The 24811-nt window shown below is 37.4% G+C and overlaps 1 protein-coding gene and 1 long non-coding RNA gene across 3 annotated transcripts; both read left to right on the top strand.

Annotated features, from left to right (window-relative positions):
* Window positions 1-1374: 1374 nt before the first annotated feature.
* Window positions 1375-13962, top strand: LOC127508625 (uncharacterized). 2 transcript variants are annotated; one of them, XR_007928851.1, is made up of 3 exons: window positions 1375-1490; window positions 7856-7926; window positions 13907-13962. It is a non-coding gene; the product is annotated as an uncharacterized LOC127508625 (long non-coding RNA). The 2 variants fall into 2 exon arrangements; XR_007928850.1 differs by having other exon boundaries at window positions 13911-13962.
* Window positions 13963-21644: 7682 nt separating this feature from the next.
* On the top strand, window positions 21645-24324 carry selenow2a (selenoprotein W, 2a). The gene is made up of 4 exons (XM_051888292.1): window positions 21645-21780; window positions 22617-22714; window positions 22814-22890; window positions 22997-24324. The coding sequence occupies exons 1-4, from the start codon at window positions 21752-21754 to the stop codon at window positions 23078-23080; spliced, it is 288 nt and encodes a 95-aa protein (XP_051744252.1). The 5' UTR covers window positions 21645-21751; the 3' UTR covers window positions 23081-24324.
* The last annotated feature ends 487 nt before the right edge of the window (window positions 24325-24811 follow it).

Below are 24811 nucleotides of genomic sequence, written 5' to 3' on the forward strand. Positions count from 1 at the left end.
ACTTTGAGTCAATGAGTGTAATGGGTGTGACGTCACGGGACTGGTGTAATCAAACAGACGCCACAGGAGGGCGACTGCAGCCAGTGAGTCACCGATGTGACATATGAAGCGTGGTAAGGCCATAGACGGTTAAGTGCCAGGGATGAGAGGTTTTTACGATTTTTTCCTTTTCACCTCCATTCTTCAGATATTTTTTCCACCTGTTCGATGTTTATGAGAAAATACACGTGTTGTAAATATGGCTCTGAAATTTCTGCTCTGAAGGTGACTGGGTGCTTTCATAAAAGCAGGTTGGTGCACTGCAAAAATCATTTCTTAATAATTAGCCAATCTTCTTTTACATTCCAGAAGTAAAATTGTGTAGGCTAATAATAAGACTTCTTTATATTTTGTAATTAAATAATTTTTTCTTACCATATTAGTAATATATATATATATTTTACCTTTTTAAAAATCTTGTTACATTTATGCTTAAATACAGTTCACCCAAAAATGAAAATTCTGTCATTAAGTACTCACTCTCATGTCGTTCCACACCCGTAAGACCTTCGTTCATCTTCGGAACAAATCTTTTCTCCTCCCTGTCATTATGCTGCATTCACACGGAGCGTCAGCGTCAACGCTTCACTGGCGCAACCGTCATAGTACAACAGCCAATCACTTTACTTTCCGGTGTTGCATGAAAATAATTGGCTGGCATCTGTGATCTGATTGGCTGACGCCTGCGTTTGCGCTTGAAAAGTTGAGAAATCTTCAATTTCTGCCGTGAGTGAAGTGACGCGACGGAATCCACAATTCAGTTCAGCAACGCATTACGTCACCCATTCAAAGTAAATGAGAAGCGTTAAAGGGATAGTTCACCCAAAAATGAAAATTTGATGTTTATCTGCTTACCCCCAGGGCTTCCAAGATGTAGGTGACTTTGTTTCTTTAGTAGCACACAAATGATGATTTTTAACTCCAACCGTTGCGGTCTGTCAGTCGTATAATGCATGTCAATGGGAACTCCATCTATAAGAGTCAAAAACACTTGCACAGACAAATCTAAATTAAACCCTGTGGCTGGTGACGACACATTGATGTCCTAAGACACAAAACGATCAGTTTGTGCGAGAAACCGAACAGTATTTATATCATTTTTTTAGCTCTAAAACACCACTATGTCCAACTGCCTTGAGCATCCGGTGTGTGAGGTCTGAAAACGCGCTCTGATGACGGAAGTGATCTCTCGCGCGTATACTTCAATGAGTGCGTCCGGTGTCAGAGTGCATTCAGACCTCACAAACCTCACATGTCTTAGGACATCAATGTATTGTCATGAGCCACAGGGTTTAATTTAGATTTGTCTGTGCATGTTTTTTTGACTCTTATAGATGGAGTTCCCATTGACATGCATTATAAGACTGACAGACTGCAACGGTTGGAGTTAAAAATCATCATTTGTGTTCTACTGAAGAAACAAAGTCACCTACATCTTGAATGCCCTGGGGGTAAGCAGATAAACATCAAATTTTCATTTTTGGGTGAACTATCCCTTTAACGCTGACGCCCCGTGTGAATACAGTGAATCACAGAAGAGAAGAGGTTGTTAAATAAAGTCGATATTTTTGTTTAGTTTTTTGGCACAAAAAGTATTCTCGTCGCTTCATAAAATTAAAGTTGAACCACTGTAGTCACGTCGACTGTTTTAATGATGTCTTTAGTACCTTGACCTTGAAAGTGGTGATTATATTGCTGTCTATGGAGGAGTCAGAGAGCTCATTTCATCAAAAATATTTTAATTTGTGTTCTGAAGATGATCAAAGGTCTTACGGGTGTAAAACGACATGAGGGTGAGTAATAAATGACAGAATTTTCATTTTTGGGTGATCTAACCCTTTAAAAGGAGATAAAACAATTTGCCAAGAGGGTAAACAATAAACTTAATTCAAGATATATTCTCTGAAAAAAAATCTATGTAATTTTGTTTCTCAAGTAAATTAATTTTGTTTAATTTTAAGAAGTTTCTACTCAATTATAAAATGTGTGCATTTTCCTACTGTATATACTTTGACCTGATTTTATCCCAAATTAGCAAACCTTCTCCTGCTCGTCCATTTACTTTCTCTGAGACCTATGTCATTCTGGTCTGTGAAAATATCTATGCATTAATAATGTTAAGTCTGTGATTTTTTTTCCTCTGATAGAAAGTGCTGAGAGTGAGGAACGATGATCTTTTGTGCTGATATAAGCTTTATGGGTAACCTAGACCTGTAACATCAGCTTACCAATCCATTAAAGCCGAGCAGGACCTTTCTTAAAGTGGTCTTCCAATAGTCAGACTCACAGAGACTGCTGACTGGCATCAACTGACATCTTAAGATCAAATGACACTGGGATGGGGGTTCAGGAACTGACCATGTATTTTATTGTTAAGGAGGACTCTGAATATCTGTTTATCACCGGTAGTGATAGGAAAACTACTTTCTATCAGTCAGAGCAAGTTTTTTTCTGGCACAAAAACAATGAGGATCTCAATTAGTGTGGTATAATATATATATATATTCATTTAAATATGTATATTTGAACAGATCAATTTATAATACCTCTAGAAAATATAAAGTAGCCTATATAGCTAAACATAATGAAACAGTGATGAACTTAAGAGTTTGCATTCACTTATATAGCCTGATGCTTTATAAATTGAACAGTAGGACATGACATGAATTATTATTGAAAAGATGATGAAAACAGAATTATACTAATTGCAATGGTTCATCTTTAAGTTTCAAAATATAATTGCATGTGACAATGACAGTCTTTAGCTAAGAACTTTTCCAATCTGGATAGAGGGATAGTAGATGTTTTGAAGTCTTAAGTGTAAGTTACAATAGATCTGGTATCACTGAGATCATGTAGCAAGTCGGAAGCAGTTCTTCATCGATCTGTTAATTTATCAATAAATCCACATCCTACATTGTCGAAGGCGACCACCACTACCCCTTTAACCACACACACATGCGCACACTTGAATTAACTCACTCTCTGAAATTAAGACATCACAGAAAGAGCTCCGTGATCGATGGATAACAAGCGAGCAGTCAGGAAGACAGCAAGATCAGCCTCTTTCTTTCTGCCCGTGGAATTAATTCAGCATGGCTAATTAATCCAGTCAGGATCAAATTAAATCTGCCAGGATATATTGATGTCCCTTAGAGTCAGAGACATAAATTAACAATGTAATCCTGATAATGCACAGTTTTTATTTGAACCATTTTTATTGATTGTAATTGTCTTGGTATCGTTTGGCTCTTTTATCTATTCTGTTTTAACAATAGCACATGGGTTGAATGGGTCTGCTATTATCACTGATAAATTATTGCAATCAGAATAGACAATATGTGTTTTATAGTATTATCCTGCTTTATATTTAATGATGTAGCTATTATCTATGAATACCCTCCATTACTGTCTTGTATCTTCAAAAAACTCTCTCCCCTGAGAAAGGACAAGTGTGTCCAGATGGAGACCTATTACTCTCATTACAGCAGATTACATACACCGCATGCCTAAACTGAAAATAGTACACGGCCGTTACATTTGATCTAAGTCAGTAAATATAGATAAACGGCGACACACACATATATATACATACATATATATGAATATAGGAGTCTGCCATCTGTCACGGCTCCAGTATCAATTTACCTGCTTTATCATGAGTCAGCAGAAAAAAATGGAAAATTCACAACCCATTTAGCCAACATATGTGTTAAATTTGGCATTAAAAAAATAGGATTCTTTCAGATCAGGATGGCCCACTAATTGATAAATGACCATAGTGTGAAACATCAGATTGGAAATCATACAGTTATTATATTCGAACAGTCATTGTTTCATGCTGGAAGCACAGAGTTAATTGACAGCAGAAGCAATAAAACATAAGATTTTAATTGGCATCATAGGAGGGAACTCAGGAAAACTTGAAGGAGTGTTAGCAGATTGGCAATTACTTGATGGACTGTCTTGCGAATATAAAAAGACATTTTTCATTGTTGTTATGCACATATTGATTTTGTAAATGGGTTCATGCAGGACTTTTCAGGCCAACGGTCTGTTCTCATGACAGATATGGATAGCGTACAAACGTTTAAAGTGTCAAAGCTCAAAAAAGTTGTGAATATGGGAGCGTTGCCCAAATGCATGCAGCTCATGCACACTTCTGGGTTGCAAGAGAACTTGTGGCGTCATCTGATTATACGTTCATGTGCATCATCAGTTCATAAAATGCAGTTTGTGAGTCCCGCAGGTTGAGCCTAATGAATCTGCTGAGCGTTCCCTAGTGTTGCTATATTTAGATGGGGGAAGGAGCAGGTTATATTAAACAATCAGCTGACACTGTCTATAAGCAACATTAAGACTGTTATGTACAACAGAATTTCCTAATGTTTAACACTCCCAGCACATAAAGCTAAAGATGAATACTCTCCAGGCTGGACAAAAATGCTTCCAGTGTTCCCATTGCTGCCTGTTACAAATAATCCTCACTACAGATGTGGAGTTTTCTCACCCAGAAAGCTATGCCTCTTTGATCCCATCCATATGATAGACTGATCTAAAGCATGCCGACTCCATGATGCCATTCACTTTGCCAGTTATTGCAAATCTGCAACACAAAGGAGTCACCAGCAGCAAAATATAGTGGTCGTGTCCCATCCTGCATTGTGGCTCAGTGCCAATGCGATGAGTGAGTGCAATAAATCACTGGAGCTTGTCCTACTCCACTGCACTATATCTAACTCTTTTAGGGTACGTTAATACAACAACAATGTACTAATATTGGAAAAGTTTTTTCTTTGTACAGATGACAGCGTTATCAAAACTATCTCCGTTCACACTGATCCACGCAAATGACTAAACTGACATCTGACACAGCATTTATGTTTATTTACACTACTGTTTAATGCTACTCATTACATTGCAAAAGCTTATAAGTCATTAGCCTAGGGGTGAAGCTCTTAAAATTGTAATGATTACTAAGTCGACAAAGTTTTTTGGTGGGAAAAAAGCATCATATTCTGGCTAACAGACAAAACAAGCCAAGAACCGTAATGAATTTGTTTATTGCTTTTTTATGGATTAGTAAAAGAAGACTTAACATTGATTATTTCAGTAGCATAAAAAACAAAACGGTTATTCAAACTGGGAATATAGCCATTACATTAAGAATGCGATCAAAGAACACCGAAGCAGTCCATGACTTCAGTCTAATGTGAGTTTTGCACTTTCGCAAAAACTCCCGATATAACCTCTGAAACTGTCTATATTGCAAAATGGATTTCTTACTTGCATCATTTCTGCATTTTGTTGTTTATGATGATAAAAGAGAATTTGTGTGAGTTCAGATTCAGATTCAGAATTGGACATTGCATTCCAACATGTCCTCCAACCAATACACCTATAGAGTACCTCAGGGATGACGTGTTTTTGTAGGCAAAACCCGGAAGCGAGTTAGCATTTTAGGACTTCCGGTTCCATCGCCCCGAAGTCAATGGGTTTTTCGAATGGGTTTTTGCTAAATCGCTAAATCTGAAATAAGGTCTGTGGTTAACAAAGCCTCTAAATATTTTCACGTTTTGATCTATGACATAAAACACACCAGTTATAACCCGCTTGTGATTTTTTAAACCTTTATTGTGTCTTAAAAACGGCAGTTGCTAACAAATTGCTAAAAGGGACTACTTCCTTTGGCGGGGACTTTAAACATCATCATGACAAACAGGACATTTGGACAACATTTCTCATGAAAAAGTGGATAAGTATTCATACACAGCGCAGATCATAATCAGCGAGCATGTTTTTAAATAAAGTTATTTTCTAAATAAAGTTTGAGGAAGCTTGGTGGTGGTGACGTTGATCCGCGACCATGGTGTGCTGTAGTCCGTTTATAGCCTACTGTTAGCTTTTTATATCTGACGACTTCATTTATGCTTCAAAATGTATAAATGTTGTGTTAACTTGTAAAGATTATCTTGATAGACAAAACTTGTAAGCGTCATAACCCTTTGTTAAACACAGAGATTATTTTTTGCGATTTTCCAAAAGTCTATTTGAAAAATGCATAGGCTTTTGATCGAGGGAACCCGTGCGCCGCTAACTTCCGGGTTGGCCTACCAAAACACGTCATCCCTGAGGTACTCTATATAGGTCGTTTGTCACTTCCCTGAAATACGACCCATAGGAGCGTTTACTAAAGTTGCGCCCCTATCGTCAACAGGACACTTTCATTTTAATGCATTGTTCAATTTTATCTGTGCCATATTTCGGGTTTCACGTAGCTCAATTGGTAGAGCACTGCAATATACAACAATATGCAATCATGTGATTATGTGATCGTTGGTTTGACCCCAGGGAACTCATGTGCTCATATAGTGTATATGCACTATAAATCACTAAAGATAGGTTTAGGGTTGGGGTAGGTGCAGTCGTTAATAAAAAAAAAAGAGTTTTGCTAAATGGAAATAAATAGGACAAATGGTGGGTAAGGGACCGTGTAAAAAGTCCACACATTGCATTTAAATGAACACGCATTTTGATTGGTAACGATGGTCATATGTCATTTCATGACGACACTGTCATTATTTTTACGCCAGCTAGAGGGCGCATGACTTTAAAACGTAAATATAGGTCGTAATAAGGTGCTTGAAAAAACGACCTATAGGGTCGTTTTTTGGAGGAGGACAGTCTCTTGCATTCCTAAACTCAACAAAAACGTGTGTGATTGGTTATAATGCTCAGCACTGCAAACTACACGGGTAAAAGAAAATGACTATAAATATGATGTAACATGAACAAATCTACTGAAAATGTAATGCCGCAATTTTTATATTTATAGGTAACACTTCATATTTCGGGTAGACTACTTTCCCAATCATTTTATTTTGTTGTCCTTCAGGGGGGATCAAGCCTTCATTACGGGGGTCAGACCCACCCCCCTCCCCCTGTAATTCGCACCCTGCCTGCACATTTATGCATTCTTTTATAGAGCACTTGTCTTGCGCATGCCTATCCACCTTATTTTTACAGTTTACTGCACATTGATATTTTTCTCCTTTACTCGTTATGTCCCTATAGCGGCTAATAAATCGGAAGTCTCGCACATTCACAAAAACACCTTATTTCCGCGTTGAAAAATAAGGTGGACAGACTAAACACGTAATACGCATGTGCATGCCGTCACCGTTTTCACATATTCGCTTTATTGTTTACAGTTTACACTGAGATGATAATGGTATCATTTTCAAAAACTTCAAAAGTTTGCGTTTTCAGGCCACCAAAACGCCGTTGTCGTGTAAAAAGTTTTCCGTTTTTAGTTGAAAATGGTGTCGTGTAAACAGCCCCTTTAGAGAGGGCCGATCACAGTGTGCTGTCACCTATCAATGCTCATTTGCATAAATTTTAACTAGCTTTGTTACATTGTCAATTTCACCGGATATATCCAAATCTCATTGAAACCTCGATTTTTATAAAAAAAATTGTGAGTGGGTGAATGCCAGGGCAAAACTTGATTATATCTGTGCATGTAAATGTAGTTAGTGCACACTTACGTGTGCAAGAGGAGTGTTGTTTGTAGTTGGAGAGAGAGAGAAACGTGCATGTGAGTGTTTATACCCGCCACATAAGAGAGAACATCACCTGTGACTGGTTACTGAAAAAGAAAGGGATTCGAACTTGATGAATATACTTCCTTTCACAAACTACATGTGTGTGTCTGAATGGAGTCCAGCCAAGCTGTAGGAGAGTGAGAGAGTATCTTAAAAGCACATGCATTACCATCTCTTTTATTCTCACTGTTTTTCATGCTGTCATTTTCTAGGCTCACACCATATCTGAAAAAGTGAAGCAAAGAAGAAAAACAGAGATTGAAAGGTACAGAGGAGGAATTTGGTAAGTGATGAACCCATCAAAGTCTCATCATTGCTTTCCTATGTGTTTTTCAGCACTTCTAAATCTTTATAACTGTCCCACTTTGAGATTTTCTCTCACACACACACAAACACAAGTTCATCCAGTCACTGCAATTGATTACACGCAGTCTGATGAAATTCTGTGTCTCTTTTGCTTTGCCATGCAAAATAAAGTGGTTTACACAGATGGTACAATAATGAAAATCAGTGCAGCAGTGGTATTTTTAGCTGTACATGTGGTTTGCTCTTATTTATGCTGATGAAGCCACATTTCTGGCCACCTCGGTTGAGATTTATTGCGTTCTCATCCTAAAAACATGGTGTGGGGGGTGGGGAATACAGGCAAAAATTGTGATCAGGCAAAAAGTGTGATCGCTGTGATTGGCTGATCATGCTGTCAACAGGATAACACACATCTACAGTGTGATGTTCATAACAGGTGCTCACATTTTCCTGAATGCTTCAAATGGGTGAAAATGGACTGACTAATTGCAAAGCAAACAACCCACCCACTTAGACATCACTTTTCATTATGTCTAAATCAATATTAACTTGAAATTACATGAAACACAAAATGATCTGTTAGTAAAACATTTTTAACAAATAAAATAAAGCTACACCTCCATTTCTGCGACCATCAGTGTAAGGTTTTGATGGCTAATGACAAAACAGAAAGTGAATATTTTTAAGGAAACACTCAATTTTAATAAACCTTGTTTTTTCTGAAAACAAGACAATCATTTTTACTTGCCTAGAAAATGCTTCTCGATATTTGGACTAGAAACAAGACAAAAACTCTAAGTACGAAAAGCAGTGCAGCCGGACAACAGTTTTGATGTGAAATATTCGGTAACACTGTATTTTATGGTGACGCAGTTACACAGTACTACATGTATTTACTATAGTAATAACCGTAAATTACTAACCCTAAACCAATCCCTAACCATAACTCTATAGTAAGTACATGTAGTTAATTAATATTATGCAGTACTTATTTGAGTAATTACAATGTAACTATGCCACCTTAAAATAAAGTGTAACCAAATATTCATATTAGTTATTGTTGATTATTGTTGCAATGCAAAAGTTGTTTAAAGATGCATAAACTTGATGACACTTTAATTTAAATTTGGTTTTATTAAAAATAAAAGGGTAACACTTTACAATAATCTTCATTAGTTAAACATTAGTTAATGTATTAACTAACATGAACTAACCATGAGCAATACATTTGTTACTGTATTTACTAATCTTCGCTAGCGTTACTTAATGAAAATACAGTTGTTCATTGTTTGTTCATGTTAGTTCACAGTGCATTGACTAATGTTAACAAGATTTTAATAATGTATTAGTAAATGTTGAAATTAACATTAAAAAAGATTAATAAATGCTGTATGAGTGCAGTTTATTATTAGTTCATGTTAACTAATGTAGTTAACTACTGAACCTTATTGTAAAGTGTTACCAAAAATTGTTAATACAGCAAATGGTCACAGTATTGCCTCTTTATGTAGACACTACGATAAACAGTCATGTTTACTATTGTGTTAGGTCGCCATTTGATATCCAGTGTGTAAAGTCCTGAATCAAAACCAGTTGAGAACCTCTGTAGGAGAAGATAACAGTCATAAATATTAGTAACAGATCAGAGCTTTTGAGTCTCAGTCAGGCAAATGATTATACTGCCTCTTCTAGGGTTATATCAGTTCAGCATATTGCTACAATCCATTATCCTAAACTTCTTTTCCATTGTGTATGACTAATTATTCAGCCTCTGTTTGATGACTGGATAAAGGTTTTTATTACAGAGCTTATGATATCTTATTCCTGAAAGTTCACGCATGACATGTAGGCTAGTAATTCTTCGAATCGGTCATTCCTATTGTGTTCCGGACCATTTACTCCCAATCTGAGCCATAAGGAGAATACACACACACACACACACACATATATATATATATATATATATATATATAATCACACACTCCCGTGTGAGCACTGAAGAACTTTTTTTTTACTAGGATATATTTTTGCAGTCCCTCCAGGTCAACATTTTCGACTGCAGCCAGACATACATTAAGATGCAACATCAAACAGGCTGACCCCTTTACAATGGAGCATAAACCTTTCAACTGCATTATTTATGATTAGTCTTACAGAGAATCAGCACTGTGAACCTATATCGCAAATATGTCAGGATAATATACAGGATGGGATTTTATTTACCATCTGTGGATGGTGTGTGTATCTGACTGTTTATGGACAGGAAAGGTCAGATGTTTGAAACTGGTGTCTCACACAGAGAAAAGACAGAATGGCATTGTGGTCCAGCATATTATCAGTGAAAAGGTTATTAACATCAAATCAATTTATAAAGCAAATTAATGAACTACTGTGTGTTTGTGTTTATGTGTCTAAAGGGACATTTGTCTTTATAAACCTTATGACCCCTGTGACACACATCATATGAAAGGTGAGAGGTCAGGTGAAAGGCGTAGTGGGAGATGAAGTGAGAAGTTGTCAGGGCCAAAGGTCACACTCATCACGTTTGAACAGCTGATATGCACTGTATATCATTCTTTTATATCATTTTCTTGTATTTTGTTCTTTATTTCCACTTCAGGTTTATTTGTGAACCTATTTTTTCTATTGTTTTATTTAATTAATTTATTTATTGTAAATGAGCGACTTTGACTTTCTTAGCCCATGTGCATGTGTGTTTGTTTATCTGTGCAAATATGCATGCGTGTGTGGTCTCGGCTTGTGTGTGTGTTCGTGCCTGTGGTCTCCGTACCCCCTGCTGGTGGAACAGAACATGGGCCCTTTCTGCCAAACTTACACACACCATTACACACAACACACAATCAATCACATGACTAAAACAGATTATTCTAAAGCACAACACAACAAAACTGTGTGTGATATAGTGTTTCAGGACTCTAATAGTATGGTATATTGACTTGGTACTCCTACTGATATAATTAAAAGCAGAAAATGACAAATGCTTAACATTGATAGAATCTGTTTGGTAGTTTAATTTCATTATATATTGATATTTATGTATATAAATATATTTTTTCAATAAATATGTTTTATTGGCATTACATATATTTATTTTTATATTATAGAATATCAGTTTACATGCACTAAAATATCACTGTTATATTTGGTAATATACAAAATGATACAAAAATTATGTCCAGAGGTGATATTTGTTTTAAATGACCCTATCCCCCGGTTTCACAGACAAGGCTTAAGCTAGTCCCAGACTAAAATGCATGTTTGAGCTGTTTTAACTGAAAGCAACTTGCACTGAGATATCTTAAAATATGTCAGTGTCATTGTTTTGTTTCAGGATGCACATCAGTAATGGGTTTTTTTTAAGGCACATTTATAAAAGCTACTTAAATTTCCTAATTGAACTAAGGCCTAATCCTGGCTTAATCTAAGCCTTTTCTGTGAAACCGGGCCTGTAAGTTTGATTAAACCATCAACATATAAGGAAAATGTTTTATATTTTTTAAATTTTTAATTATGAGGGAAGAATAAACTACTAAACTTGGTTAAGGTATTTATCTGAAAAAAATATTTAGCAAAAAAAAAAAAAAAAGGCACTGTTTTGGTTTCATTTTCGAGGACTTTTAGTTTCTTGTCACGGTCACAACAGAATTGTTTCAGATTGTTTCATTGATTAGTGTTTTTGGGGTCACTGTCATGTTAAAAAATACACATTTGATCCCAGAACAGATCCTTGATACTTAACTAGATTGTGTTCAGCAGGTTTCTCAAGTACTTGTCCATTTGTTGATCCTTCCAACACCTGCTGCAGACAAACGTCCCCAATACCATTATGTTTCCCCTGCCGTGCTTAATGGTGCCACACATGCATTTGGTATTAAAACACTCAAGTCGTCTCCTACGAATTAACAAACCTGACACCATCCAGTGCTAGGTTGTTAAATTTTGACTTGTCAGACTGCAGAATGCAGCTCCAATTTTCCAATCCTTAAATTCTTTGGCAAATGCGAGTTTTTATTTTTTATTTTTTGCAGTAGATAAAAATAATAAAAGGTTTCTTTACTGGAACACAACCTCTCAATCCAGCCTCTTATAGCTGTTGGCTTACAGTTCAAGATGAAATTGAAGGTTGAAGGTCTCATCCAGGCCTTTAGAAGCTGTTTTGAGCTGGTCCCACATTCAGGTGATTTTCATCCTCCTGTCAAAATGCTTACTAGTCTTCCTTGACCAGCCACAGCACTTTACATTCTGCATGGTATCTGTCTCATGGTGCTTTGAAATAATTCTGTTGACACTGGGACCATTCACATCCTGCACATGAGCAATATCCAAAACTGATTAACCAGATTTTGTCCTACTTTGATTGGTTACTCCTTCCATCTGGCCATTTTCACTAAAACCCACAAAATAACATCTAATAATATAGCTAAAACATTCCACATAGTGATTTAATGAATAATAGGCAGTTCAGTAAGTATTTGATCCCCTACCAACCAACAAGAATTCTGGCTCCCACAGATTGGTTATATGCTCAAGTGGAACACAGATTAGTCCTGTCAGTTTAAGAAAGTCCTAATGTCATCTTGTTATGAGTATAAAAGAAACCAGTCCACAGAATCTGTATCTTCCATTCCAACCTCTCCACCACCATGGGCAAGACCAGAGAGCTGTTAAAGGACATCAGGGACAAGATTGTAGACCTGCACAAGGCTGGAATGGGCTACAAGACCATCAGCAAGAAGCTTGTTGAAAGTGAGACAACTGTTTGTGCGATTATTCAGAAATGGAAGAAATACAAAATAACCATCAATCGCCCTCTGTCTTCAAGATCTCACCTTATGAGGAAAGGATGGTCATGAGAAAGGTGAGGGACCAGCCCAGAACTTCACAGGTGGAGCTTGTAAATGATCTCAAGGCATTTGGGACCACAGTCACTAAAAAAACCATTGGTAACACACTACATCTCAATGGATTGAAATCCTGCAGTGCCCGCAAGGTCCCCCTGCTCAAGAAGGCACGTGGACAGGCCCATCTGAACATCAAAATGATTCAGAGAAGGCTTGGGAGAAAGTGCTGTGATCAGATGAGGCCAAAATTGAGCTCTTTGGCATCAACTCGACTTGCTGTGTTTGGAGGGAGAGAAAGGCTGACTATGACCCCAAAAACATCATCCTTACAGTCAAGCATGGAGGAGGAAACAATATGCTTTGGGACTCTTTCTCTGCTATGGGCACAGGATGACTTCACTGCATTGAGGGGCCCATGGACGGGGCCATGTACCGTAAAATTCTGGATGAGATCCTCCTTCCCTCAGCCAGAACACTGAATATGGGTCATGGATGGGTCTTCCAGCATGACAATGACCTGAAATATACCACCAAGACAACAAAGAGTGGCTCAAAAAGAAGCACATTAAGGTCATGGAGTGGCCTAGCCAGTCCCAAGACCTTAATTCTGTAGAAAATCTGAACTGAAACATTGAGTTGCCAAGTGATAGCCAAGAAACCTTAAGGATTTAGGGAGGATCTGTAAAGAGGAGTGGACCAAAAACCCTCCTGAGATGTGTGCAAACCTGGTGACCAACTACAAGAAACGTCTTACCTCTGTGCTTGCCAACAAGAGATTCTCAACCAAGTTTTGCTTGGGGATCAAATACTTATTTGACTCGCTAAAATTCAAATCAATTTATAACCTTTAAAATGGAAATGAATTCCATCATGTTTGCACTTATGTTAACCCTGCCATTCTCAATGCTTATTGTGAAAACACAGTGTGACTCTTTTAGAGTCTAATAGTGGTGGTAACCCACTTTTTAAATAATGTTAGTGTTTTATTAAAAGTGTTAATTGTGTCCAATTGTACAACATCTGTCTGTCCTTATGAAGACAATTAGAACTACTGGACAACTAATTCAAGACCTTTTTTTGTGATTTCTCATTGAGGAAGTCGAAGAGAAGAGGAGGCTACTCTCAGGTTATGGAGATACTGATGTTGAGGTCAGTCGGAGGCCACAGAGAGCACACAACACACAGTATCAGGGCTAAAGTGGTGGTCGCAAGCGTAACATATCAAATATCCATCAGAGTTCATCTGACACTGTTCTTTTCCTTTCCTCTTCCTTCCTTCCTTCCTTCCCCCAGTAACACCCGATCTCATCACGCTATTCTTCCTTGTCTTTCTCTTCCCATTCTAACAAAGAGTGAACACTGCAGAATGGAGAAGTTGGTATCAGATGCTTTGATAGGGATGCCTTCTCTAGATGAATTACTCCAGAAAGTCATTCTCTGGAGAGTTCATGTCTGTAATGAAATTACAAATCAAACAAACTTCTATGTTAATGCACTGCCTAAATATCAACAGACCAATTAGTTCAAATCAGCCTCTTTTAATGGACATGAAGCATTAAGTTGTTTATACAAACAAATAATAATAATAATAATAATAATATGAATTGCTGCTTCCCTATACTTACAAGAGCCCCTTTCAAGCTGCATCAATCATGTTCTTTGGGTTTCATCTGACTTCTGAACGCAGCATTCAGGCACGTGAACTGGATAAGACATACTGTAGTGAGCCATGAGATCAATAGATTACAATCTATGGATGTTTCAGAAGTTTCCAAGTGAAGAGTTGGTTGTCTGAAAGCGCTGCCCGCTTCACTGAGGCTCATCAAAGCTGATGTAACCTTTAGGGAGCACACCAATTCCACTCAGCCATTATGCTCTGGTGGATGCAAATGCTCTGGAAATCCTGTTTGTGTGTTTGAGAGTGTGTGTTCTGGCCTCCTGTCTGATGTCTGAACTACCATATTTATCCAGATTATATAGAAATGTTTCTCTTTTTTCATTCTCTCAGTCCTTCAGGTTTATCTTGCAATCTTACAGAGCTGCACAAACATCGCAGAAAATGGAAGAATATAAGTGCATGCCATAGAAATATTCTGAATGAAAAACTATTTTTGTAAATTAATGTGAAATGCATAACATTGATCAAATGTCACAGTAAAGACTTTTACTTAAACTTTTACATAAATTCTGTTTCAAATAATAAAATGTTGTATTTTGAATTTTTTATTCATCAAAGATTCCTGGGGGGAAAAATCTGCATATTTGAATGATTTCTGAATTATCATCCGGCACTCATGTAGCTGCTGAAAATTCAGTTTTGCCATAAGAGGATTAAATTACATTTTAAATTATATTTATTTAGAAAGTACAACCCGAATTCCGGATAAGTTGGGACGTTTTTTAAATTTGAATAAAATTAAAACTAAAAGACTTTCAAATCACATGAGCCAATATTTTATTCACAATAGAACATATAACAAATGAGAAATTTTACACTTTTATCCACTAAATGAGCTAATTTCAAATTTGATGCCTTCTACAGGTCTCAAAATAGTTGGAACAGGGGCATGTTTACCATGGTGTAGCATCTCCTTTTCAAAACAGACGTCTGGGCATCGAGGTTATGAGTTTCTGGAGTTTTGGTCCCATTCTTGCCTGATATAGGTTTCCAGCTGCTGAAGAGTTTGTGGTCGTCTTTGATGTATTTTTCTCTATAGGTGAAAGATCTGGACTGCAGGCAGGCCAATTCAGCACCTGGACTCTTCTACAACAAAGCCATGCTGTTGTAATAGCTGCAGGATGTGGTTTTGCATTGTCCTGCTGAAATACACAAGGCCTTCCCTGAAATAGACGTCATCTGGAGGGGAGCATATGTTGCTCTAAAACCTTTATATACCTTTCAGCATTCATAGTGCCTTCCAAAACATGCAAGCTGCCCATACCGTATGCACTTATGCACCCCCCATACCATCAGAGATGCTGGCTTTTGAACTGAACGCTGATAACACACTGGAAAGTCTCCCTCCTCTTTAGCCCGGAGGACACAACGTCCGTGATCCCCAATAAGAAGTCAAATTTGGACTCGTCTGACCACAGAACACTTTTCCACTTTGAAACAGTCCATTTTAAATGATCTTTGGCCCACAGGACACGACGGCGCTTCTGGACTATGTTCACATATGGCTTCCTTTTTGCATGATAGAGATTTAGTTGGCATCTGCAGGTGGCACGGTGGATTGTGTTTACCGACAGTGGTTTCTGGAAGTATTCCTGGGCCCATTTAGTAATGTCATTGACACAAGAGAAGGATTATGTTGTACACAAAGAAGTGAGTGAAAGCTGTTTGTTTGAGCAGCCTGACTAGACGGGACACAACAACACTTGCTCTACCAATGCCGTGAGTGCCTGTGTGTCCAAACAATAGAAGACAGGGGGAATGTTTGAAACTATAGTATTTTTGCAATTTGGTGCTGCATAAAAAGCATGTGGCACAAATACACTGATTCATCTTCTTGCTTTGTTTCTATTAAAGGATTAGAATGAAATGTCAGTTTGCGGAGATCAAAGGGTTTTCAACATTATTTCCTTATGATGCCCGGTTACAGTCTTTGTTAGTCATGGAATTCACAGATCTGAGTTTTTATGCCCTGTCATTTAAATGCACACATGCTTGCCTGTTTTTATTCAATCTGAACTATTTCATAATCATTTTCATATGAATTCTCTTGTAATGAGCAGGACATTACCATTTCCCCCCTGGATAGGGGTTTTCCATTAGTAAAGTGCACAATTGCTGCATCAAAATGAGGAACAGTTTTGCACTAACACTCATGTCAATCATTTCACATGGGAAAATTAAATACAAACTAGCATTATTCAAATTTGACATTTGCCCTTCTGAATCACCAATATAACACATAATTGAACTAACTCATTGATTTTTCTGATTTATAAATCACTGACTGGAGCTCAAAGTGCTGAGCCTTAATCGAAATGCTGCTGGTGGGATTATGGAGCGCCCTAACAGTGATCCACCCTTCATGCCGAGCCACTCAAAAACTCAAAGCCGGTCTAGTCTCTGCCATCCCACCACCTCTAACCACCCATAATTGCTTCCTGACCTTTGCCCTGACAGCATGACTTTGACCTGTCACGTCCTGTTCTGGTTCCCCGGGATTGTCCAGTTGGGGATCAGGAAGGGGGACCCCTGAGAACAAGACATGCTAAAATGAGTCCCCTAGGTTTAGATAGGTTTAATGGGGTGAGATATAAGTGCACTGGAAAGCATGCTGGGAAAATGTAGACTGCAGGTGGCTTATGTGCAGAGAAGGTTCCTGGTGATGGGAAAAGTAAGGGTCTATGCCAGTGAAGCCCCTCTAGAGGCCGAACCGGCAGGTTTAGAGGCACATAAATGGGACAGGAGATGCAAAAACGCTATTTCAGTAGGTCTAAGTGAAGTTGGCCTTTGAGGCGCGCCTCCCCTGTGGGTTGTGGCACGGGAACGCAGACAGGAAGCTGAGGATAGATGACTCTTTTTCGCCAGGGTCTAAATCATCCCTCGTTCTCTCTCCCCCTCCCTCCTTGTCTCCCTCCACCTGGAAAAACAGTGGTGAGAGAAATGTGATCCTGACAGAAGGGTAGGGTGCAGAGGGGTGTAGTTGTCTAAGCTCCTTTGCACCATTAAGCTAATGGAGATAGATGTGGGCTGGAATCATCTTCCCTCTTCCCGCTGGATGGAGAGACTGAAAGAGAGTGAGAGAATACCTACTGTGATGAGCCATGAGGGCTAGTTTATGAATGTACGAAAAGAAGGGAGAGACGGGAAGCTGCTGGGAGTTGATGACTGATTGTCTATCTCCCATCACACACACTTCATAAGTTTTCACACATTCATGCACACCAGCAGATCCTCCTGTCCACCCTTGGCATCACGGGTACAATACTTCAGTGCCTTCAGCCTTACCTTACAGGCAGATTTTTAAAGATTTCACTGTAAAACCAGTCAAATTTACTAAATCAAACGAGTTCTTACTTAAAGTTCATTGTACTTAATAGAAAATGTTATGTGAACTCAATAACTGATTATATTAAGCAGAACTCAAAATGAATGGGTTACAGCATATTTCTAGTTCCCATGTTTTGCTTCTTACTTATAAAGGAGAGTAAATGTTAAAATTAAGTGTTATTTTACTATGTGTTATTTTATGTGTTTTTGCTCAAAATTAATATATGGGGTGATCTGTTAGTGTTTAATGTTCTATTATGTTGGAATTTAAAAGGGTTTCTGATATTTCTGAGTTTTGGGATGTTACCATTATGACAAAATAATATTAAGACTATTGTATATGTTGCTTTATTAAAAAAAACAATGGCTGTGTGCACATAACAGCACAGTGATTGTGTCTTTGCTAATTACATTAGTACATGATGGTGTGCTTGTAATATTGCTAGCTAGCCATTACCTGTAAGAGAGAGTTAAATGACTGATTTTGGTTTTATGGTATTATTCAATTTAATTGTGTTTCAGCTACACAAAGTAAGTATATATATACCTCTGGTTTCACAGACAAGGCTTAAGCCTAGCCTCAGACTAATGCATGTTTAAGATGCTTTAAATGAAAGCAACTTGCACTGACATATTTTAAAACATATCAGTGCCATTGTTTTATCTCAAGATGCACACCAGTAAGGTTTTTTTTTTTCTAGGGCACATTTATAAAAGCTAAATGGCCCAATTGAGCTAAGGCCTAATCCTGGATCAATCTAAGCCCTATCTATGAAACCAAGCCTTATAGTTTAATTCTCTTTATGTGGACTCAAATAAAATAAGTTCAAAGTACTCATAAATATTAGTTTTTAAATGGTTTAAGGCAATCGGTTTTGAGTTACCTTAACTCAAGAGTAAGTTTTACAGTGTGTCTGAGTCACATCAGCTAGTCACTGGTGTGCCTCAAGGTTCAGTGCTTGCTCCTCTTTTTTTCTCAATTTGACTGAGAATGATCATAAGGGCACATGGCTTTTTCTTCCAATGCTATGCAGATGATACGCAGCTCTATCTGTCATTTCAGCCTGATGCCTTTCAGACATCTCTGCCTGGATGAAGGGGCGTCATTTATATCTCAACCTTTGCAAAGATGGAGCTTCTTGTAATTTCTACAAACCTGTCAGTTGACCTCAGCATCACTGTGCAACTGGGGTCTACAATACTAACACCAACCAGAACAGCAAGGAATCTTGGGTTTGTCTTTGACAACCAACTGAGCATTTCCACCCATATTTCAACAATGGCCCGGTCATGCAGGTTCGCACTTCACAACATCAGAAAAATCAGACTATTCCTGTCAGTGAGCGTGGCACAACCTCTAGTCCAAGCTCTTGTCATACTGCAATGCTCTTCTGGCAGGCCTTCGAGTCAGCGCAACTAAGCCTCTGAAGTAAAGGTTTTGATGCTGACTTTCAGGACTGCCAATGGAACAGCACCCACCTACCTCAGTTCACTATACAAGTGTACGCTTCCTCCTTTAAGGTCACTGAATTGTTCCTGTACAACGAGGCAAAAAGTCACTCTCCAAAACTTTCTCTGTTCCTCTCTGGTGGAATGAGCTGCCAACCTCCACCCAAACCACTGAGACCATCACATCTTTCAAGAAGCAGCTGAAGACACACCATAAGCACTTAACTACTCCACATCCTTAAACCAATGCACTTACGCACTTACAAAAAAAACTTCTCTACATTTCTCCTCTTCTCTTGCTTCTTAATCTAGTTGTCAAATAAAACTGACACTATATATTACAAATATTGTTTGCTCCTAGACTAATTGCTTTTGTTCCTCTCTAAGTCTTGTAAAAGGTGAATGTTTGAAAATTAAGAATTTAAGACTTAAATTTTAGTATTGTAACTTGCAGTGTAAAATAAAATAATCATTAGGTCTATCATTTATATACTGTTTATTTTACAGGACAATTGTAATTTACAACAGTAATATGTTTAAATCCTAATATTTATAAATAGTGTTAAAGTAAATTCAGTTTGGGGAAAAAAGTTTGGGAACCCCTGCCTTAGAGTAGAACTTTTAGGTGTAAATAAGGTAGAAAGTTGTACAATTTACAGGTACAATTTCTTCCTGAGAGTGTAGTTTCAGTCTTGCATCTTTATTTTTCATATTAACATAATTTCTTGTTATTTGGATTTACAGTACTATTATCTGTCCTTTTCATCAACAAATGCAGGAGAAAAAGTTGGAAGCTGTATATAAACTAAAGCTCGAAATATGATGCATCTGTGCCTCTCGTCTGAAACTTTTCACTTGCCCTGTCAAAACCATATGAGTCCATATGACATCATCATAATGAGCCCATAATGGTGTAATATGGCTTCAAATCACCGTGTCTCATTTGAAACCCACCTGGCTCTTAATGACAAATGACACAGCAAATCAGTGCACTATTCTGTGAAAATGACTTCAGGGGTGAGTCATCAGCAGAAGCGGTCGTGTTCAATCTTAACAACAATCGGGGCTCAATTTAAAAAAAAAAAAAAGCTTTGGACTGTTATGTTTTTTTCACAGGCAGTGATGGAGCAAATGGTTGGTCCATGTTTGAGATCTCATGCTATCATGAGTTCTGTTGATGTCTTTGCCATCAAAGGCATTTTGGATGTCCTGCATTATTTTGTATTTATTATAACCAGGGCCGTTGTTTAAAGGGTTAGTTCACCCAAAAATGAAAATTCTGTCATTATTACTCACCCTCATGTTGTTCTACACCCGTAAGACCTTCATTCATCTTCAGAACACAAATTAAGATATTTTTGATGAAATCCAATGGCTCAGTGAGGCCTACATTGACAGGAAGATAATTAACACTTTCAGTGCCCAGAAAGTTATATTTAAAACAGTTCATGTGGGTACAGTGGTTCAATCTTAATGTTATGAAGCAACGAGAATACTTTTTGTGCGCCAAAAAAAAAAAAAAAAACCACTTTATTCAACAATATCTAGTGATGAGCCATTTCAAAACACTGCTTCATGAAGCTTCGAAGCTTTATGAATCTTTTGTTTCGAATCAGTGGTTCAGTGAATCAGTGACTTTGACAGTTTGATACATGCTCTGATCCACTGATTCGAAACAAAAGATTTGTAAAGCTTCGAAGCTTCATGAAGCAGTGTTTTTAAATCGCCCATCACTAGATATTGTTGAATAAAGTCGCTATTTAGTTTTTTTGCTGCACAAAAAGTATTCTCGTCGCTTCATAACATTAATTAATTTGTGTTCTGAAGATGAACGAAGGTCTTACGGGTGTAGAACGACATGAGGGTGAGTAATTAATGACTGAAATTTCCCTTTTGGGTGAACTAACCCTTTAAATCCACAGGACATATCCACAGGATTATCAATGTAATTTAACTTTTAAATTCAAACAGCCTATTGCCATAATGTAAGTGTCACTAACAAGATCATAGGAAATTTAGGATTTTCAGATCAGTATGGTGTTGTTTTTAGTTCACTCATTTAATCCCTCCAGTAAATGATAATAAATGATAAGTAACTGATTGATCGACAACATAATTGTTTTTACATGATATTAAGTAAAATGATATTTTGACTTTGTAAATTAGCCTACCACTGGTTGTAGTTGAGAGACCAGGAATAAAACACATAACTTTATAGACTTTTAAAAATCTTTTTCAGAAAAGACTCGCAGTTTGTCTCATTAGGCTATCCAAGAAGCAAAAAACATGGGCTCACTCGCAGAAGAATTTGGGATTAAATGGGTTAATGCCTGCTGCCATCGTGTGGCTGTTCAACGACACGTTTCTGATGGTTTTGTCATCAAAGTGCCTCTTCCAGCTGATAGGGGGCGCTAGAGGTTTAGTTTCATATAAGACACGGAAGCACATAATAGCGTAAAAGCACGCAGTGACGCAGCGAGGCAGATATGGTTGTGCAAATAAAAGTCGAATACTGGTGAGTGTTTTCACAACAGATGTATTTATAAATGATCTGAAATGTTGTGTGATTTACAAGCTTTTTTTTCCTCTGCTTGGGTAAAATACCTTCAGAAATGTGGTAGATTAACCAGCTCATGTAAATTGCTAGATCTGCTTTCTGTGTTATCACAACACCCTTCATGATCTCCATCTCCTTTATGCATTTATGGCTAAGTGTTATGCACTGATTTATCACGCATCATATTTTAACCAAAATGCCCGTCGTGTCTCGTGAACAGTAATATATTGATAGTTTGATAGAGAAGTGGTTTAAAGATCTGAGGTTTAAGATGTTTCATGTTCTATGGGATTTTACCAGTGACTACAGTAAGTATGCTATAAGTCGCTTAGGAAAGAGATTTTCAACCTTTACAGATTAAGAAACACACATCCAGTCTCTCCAGCGACTCCGGGACTACTAAAAATAATACTATATTTTCTCAGTAACATTTTAGATTAACTTTAATTGTTGATTTATACAAACATTATATTCTTTGTTGCTTAACAGATTATTAATGTGACAAATTAAAAAAAAAAAAATGTGAATGTATTTGCATTTTGGAAGAAGTACATTTTATATGGTTGACAACACACAATAACTGAACTATGAGGAAAGTTATGTGCAACCTTCTACAGTATGAGCTCAAGTACTATCTCCAGTGAGTGATTACAGTAGTATTTATGGTATTACGACTCAGCCTTTTTTTCTCTGTTCTAGTCTATTCGTTGTCAGATAAAAACTCTTACACAACCAAACATATGTTGAGAAGCATAATTGCATTCAGATCAGATTCAGACTCTTTTGTGTTGCAGTGGTGGATGAGGGTACGAGCCCCGCTTTCAGGAGCTCAAGCAGGTCGTCACTGCTGAGTTCACTGATGCGGATGTGAGTGGCTTCGTTGGCCGCCAAGGTATGTTGCAGATTTATGACCACGCAATGATTTCCATTTATGCAAAAAATAATATGATTGTCAGCAAACATCATGAGCCCTTCTGTTTCTCTTTTGCAGGGAGCTTTGAGATCGAGATCAATGGAAAACTGATTTTCTCAAAGCTGGAAACCAGTGGCTTCCCCTATGAGGATGATGTGAGTAAATATCTCACCACTGGACAGGCTGGTAACATTTTCAGCTGTAAAAAGTTCATGGTTTTTCATATGTGTGCTTGCATCTCTTCTTTATCTCATCTACAAGATTATGGATGCTATCCAAAGAGCCTACGATGGCCAGCCGGTGGAGAAGATCACCAAGAGCCAGCCTCCTTGTGTCATCCTCTAAAGTTTCACCTCTTAACCCTTCACTTTTGGCTCTCAAGACACCTGAATCACTCCTTGCAGACGTCTAAAATGTCAACATTTTCAACGGTTCTGTTTTAAAAGCAAAACATAAGCATCTAGAGAGAGTGTTTTGGTGCAGGATCCTTAAATGTCCCCTTCTCTTCACTCCTCCTTTCTGGGTGCTGGACATAAATGATTATCGTAACTCTAAAGCAAGCAGTTATGGTATGAGGCCTGCAGTCTGTGCATCCTTTAAGCAAGAGGAGAAAGATGAGGGGACAGTGAGGAGGAGGCCACTGGAAGGGTTAAAGGGATAGTTCACCCAAAAATGGAAATTCTGTCATCTATTCACCCTCATGTTGTTCCAAACCTGTTTGAGTTTCTTTCTTCTGTTAGACACACAAGATATTTTGAAGAATGTTGGTAACCAGACAGTTGATGGACCCCAGTGACTTCCAGAGTATATTATTTTTTCCTCCTAAGGAAGTCAATGGCTGCCGTCTACTGTTTGCTTACCAACATTCTTCAAAATATCATCTTTTGTCTTCAGCAGAAGAAAGAAACTCAAACAGGTTTGGAAAAATTTAATTTTTGGGTGAACTATCTCCCCCCTTTTTTTTTTTTTTTTTTTTTTTTTTTTTTTTTGTTTTGTTTTGTTAAAGCCACATTGCCTACTGGAGTCACTGTTCATCTGCTTTTTTTTTTTTTTTTTTTTTTTTTTTTAGTTTTGGATGGTTTAAAAATGTGTAATGTGTGATGTACTAATGCATTAAAATCATTGCTGTAAGAAGGGAATGCCTAAAGCTCGGGTCAACCACATTTTTGGGTGTATGAGTGCATAAATTGTCATTTTGCAAGTGTCCCTTAATGGTGTCCATCCCATATCAGCATGAAGAGATCTCAAATACATGAATTTAATATTGGTGAGTACTTGAAATGTTTGTTTAAAGTACTGTAGGCTGTATATTAGACCAATTTTTCTTGGTGTCAAAGCTCAGGTGATTGCCTCTTGCAAGCATTTTGTGCAGTAGTTGTTTTTTTTATTATTATTAATGTAGTGTTATAGAATTCATTGTCTTTAAATTAAACCAAATAGCTGCTTTAAGGGCATTTATATGACCTGTAGAGACTGCTGCATGATGACCATGTTGTTTTTGTTTTGTGTTTTTTAGAAACTACTGAACATCAGTTTATGACACACTGTACATGTACGGTTGATTAATAACAAATTGAGCTCTCATCCGGTTTTGACTCCCAGTTGTGTTTGTTGCTGTCAAATCGATTAATTGCATCGAACATAAAAGTTTGTTTACATAGTCTGTGTGTGTGTGTGTGTGTGTGTATATATATATATATATATATATATATATATATGTATGTATATGTATGTATATATGTATATGTATGTATATATGTATATATATTCATTCACACAAATTATGTAAGCAAACTTTAATGTTGGATTTGGTTAATCATTTAATCTATGACATTGTAACACATTCCACATTCATCACAAAGATTTTAAACAATAGAAGAAGTAATTTTGGAAATTTAAATAGACTGCAATAGGAAATTACTGTTTTTAGTTTAACAGGAATTGGTAGTTTTTTCTGTCTCTAAGGCAGTAGATCAAACATGATTTAATGTAGTGCAGTGGGGTGGGAGGACAGTGATGTTTAGCTGCTTGTTTAACTTGGTTTGTTGACATTAAATAAAACACATGGATTGTTCA

Source organism: Ctenopharyngodon idella, chromosome 3 (genome assembly GCF_019924925.1).
Source record: "Ctenopharyngodon idella isolate HZGC_01 chromosome 3, HZGC01, whole genome shotgun sequence".
Taxonomy (NCBI): Eukaryota; Metazoa; Chordata; class Actinopteri; order Cypriniformes; family Xenocyprididae; genus Ctenopharyngodon; species Ctenopharyngodon idella.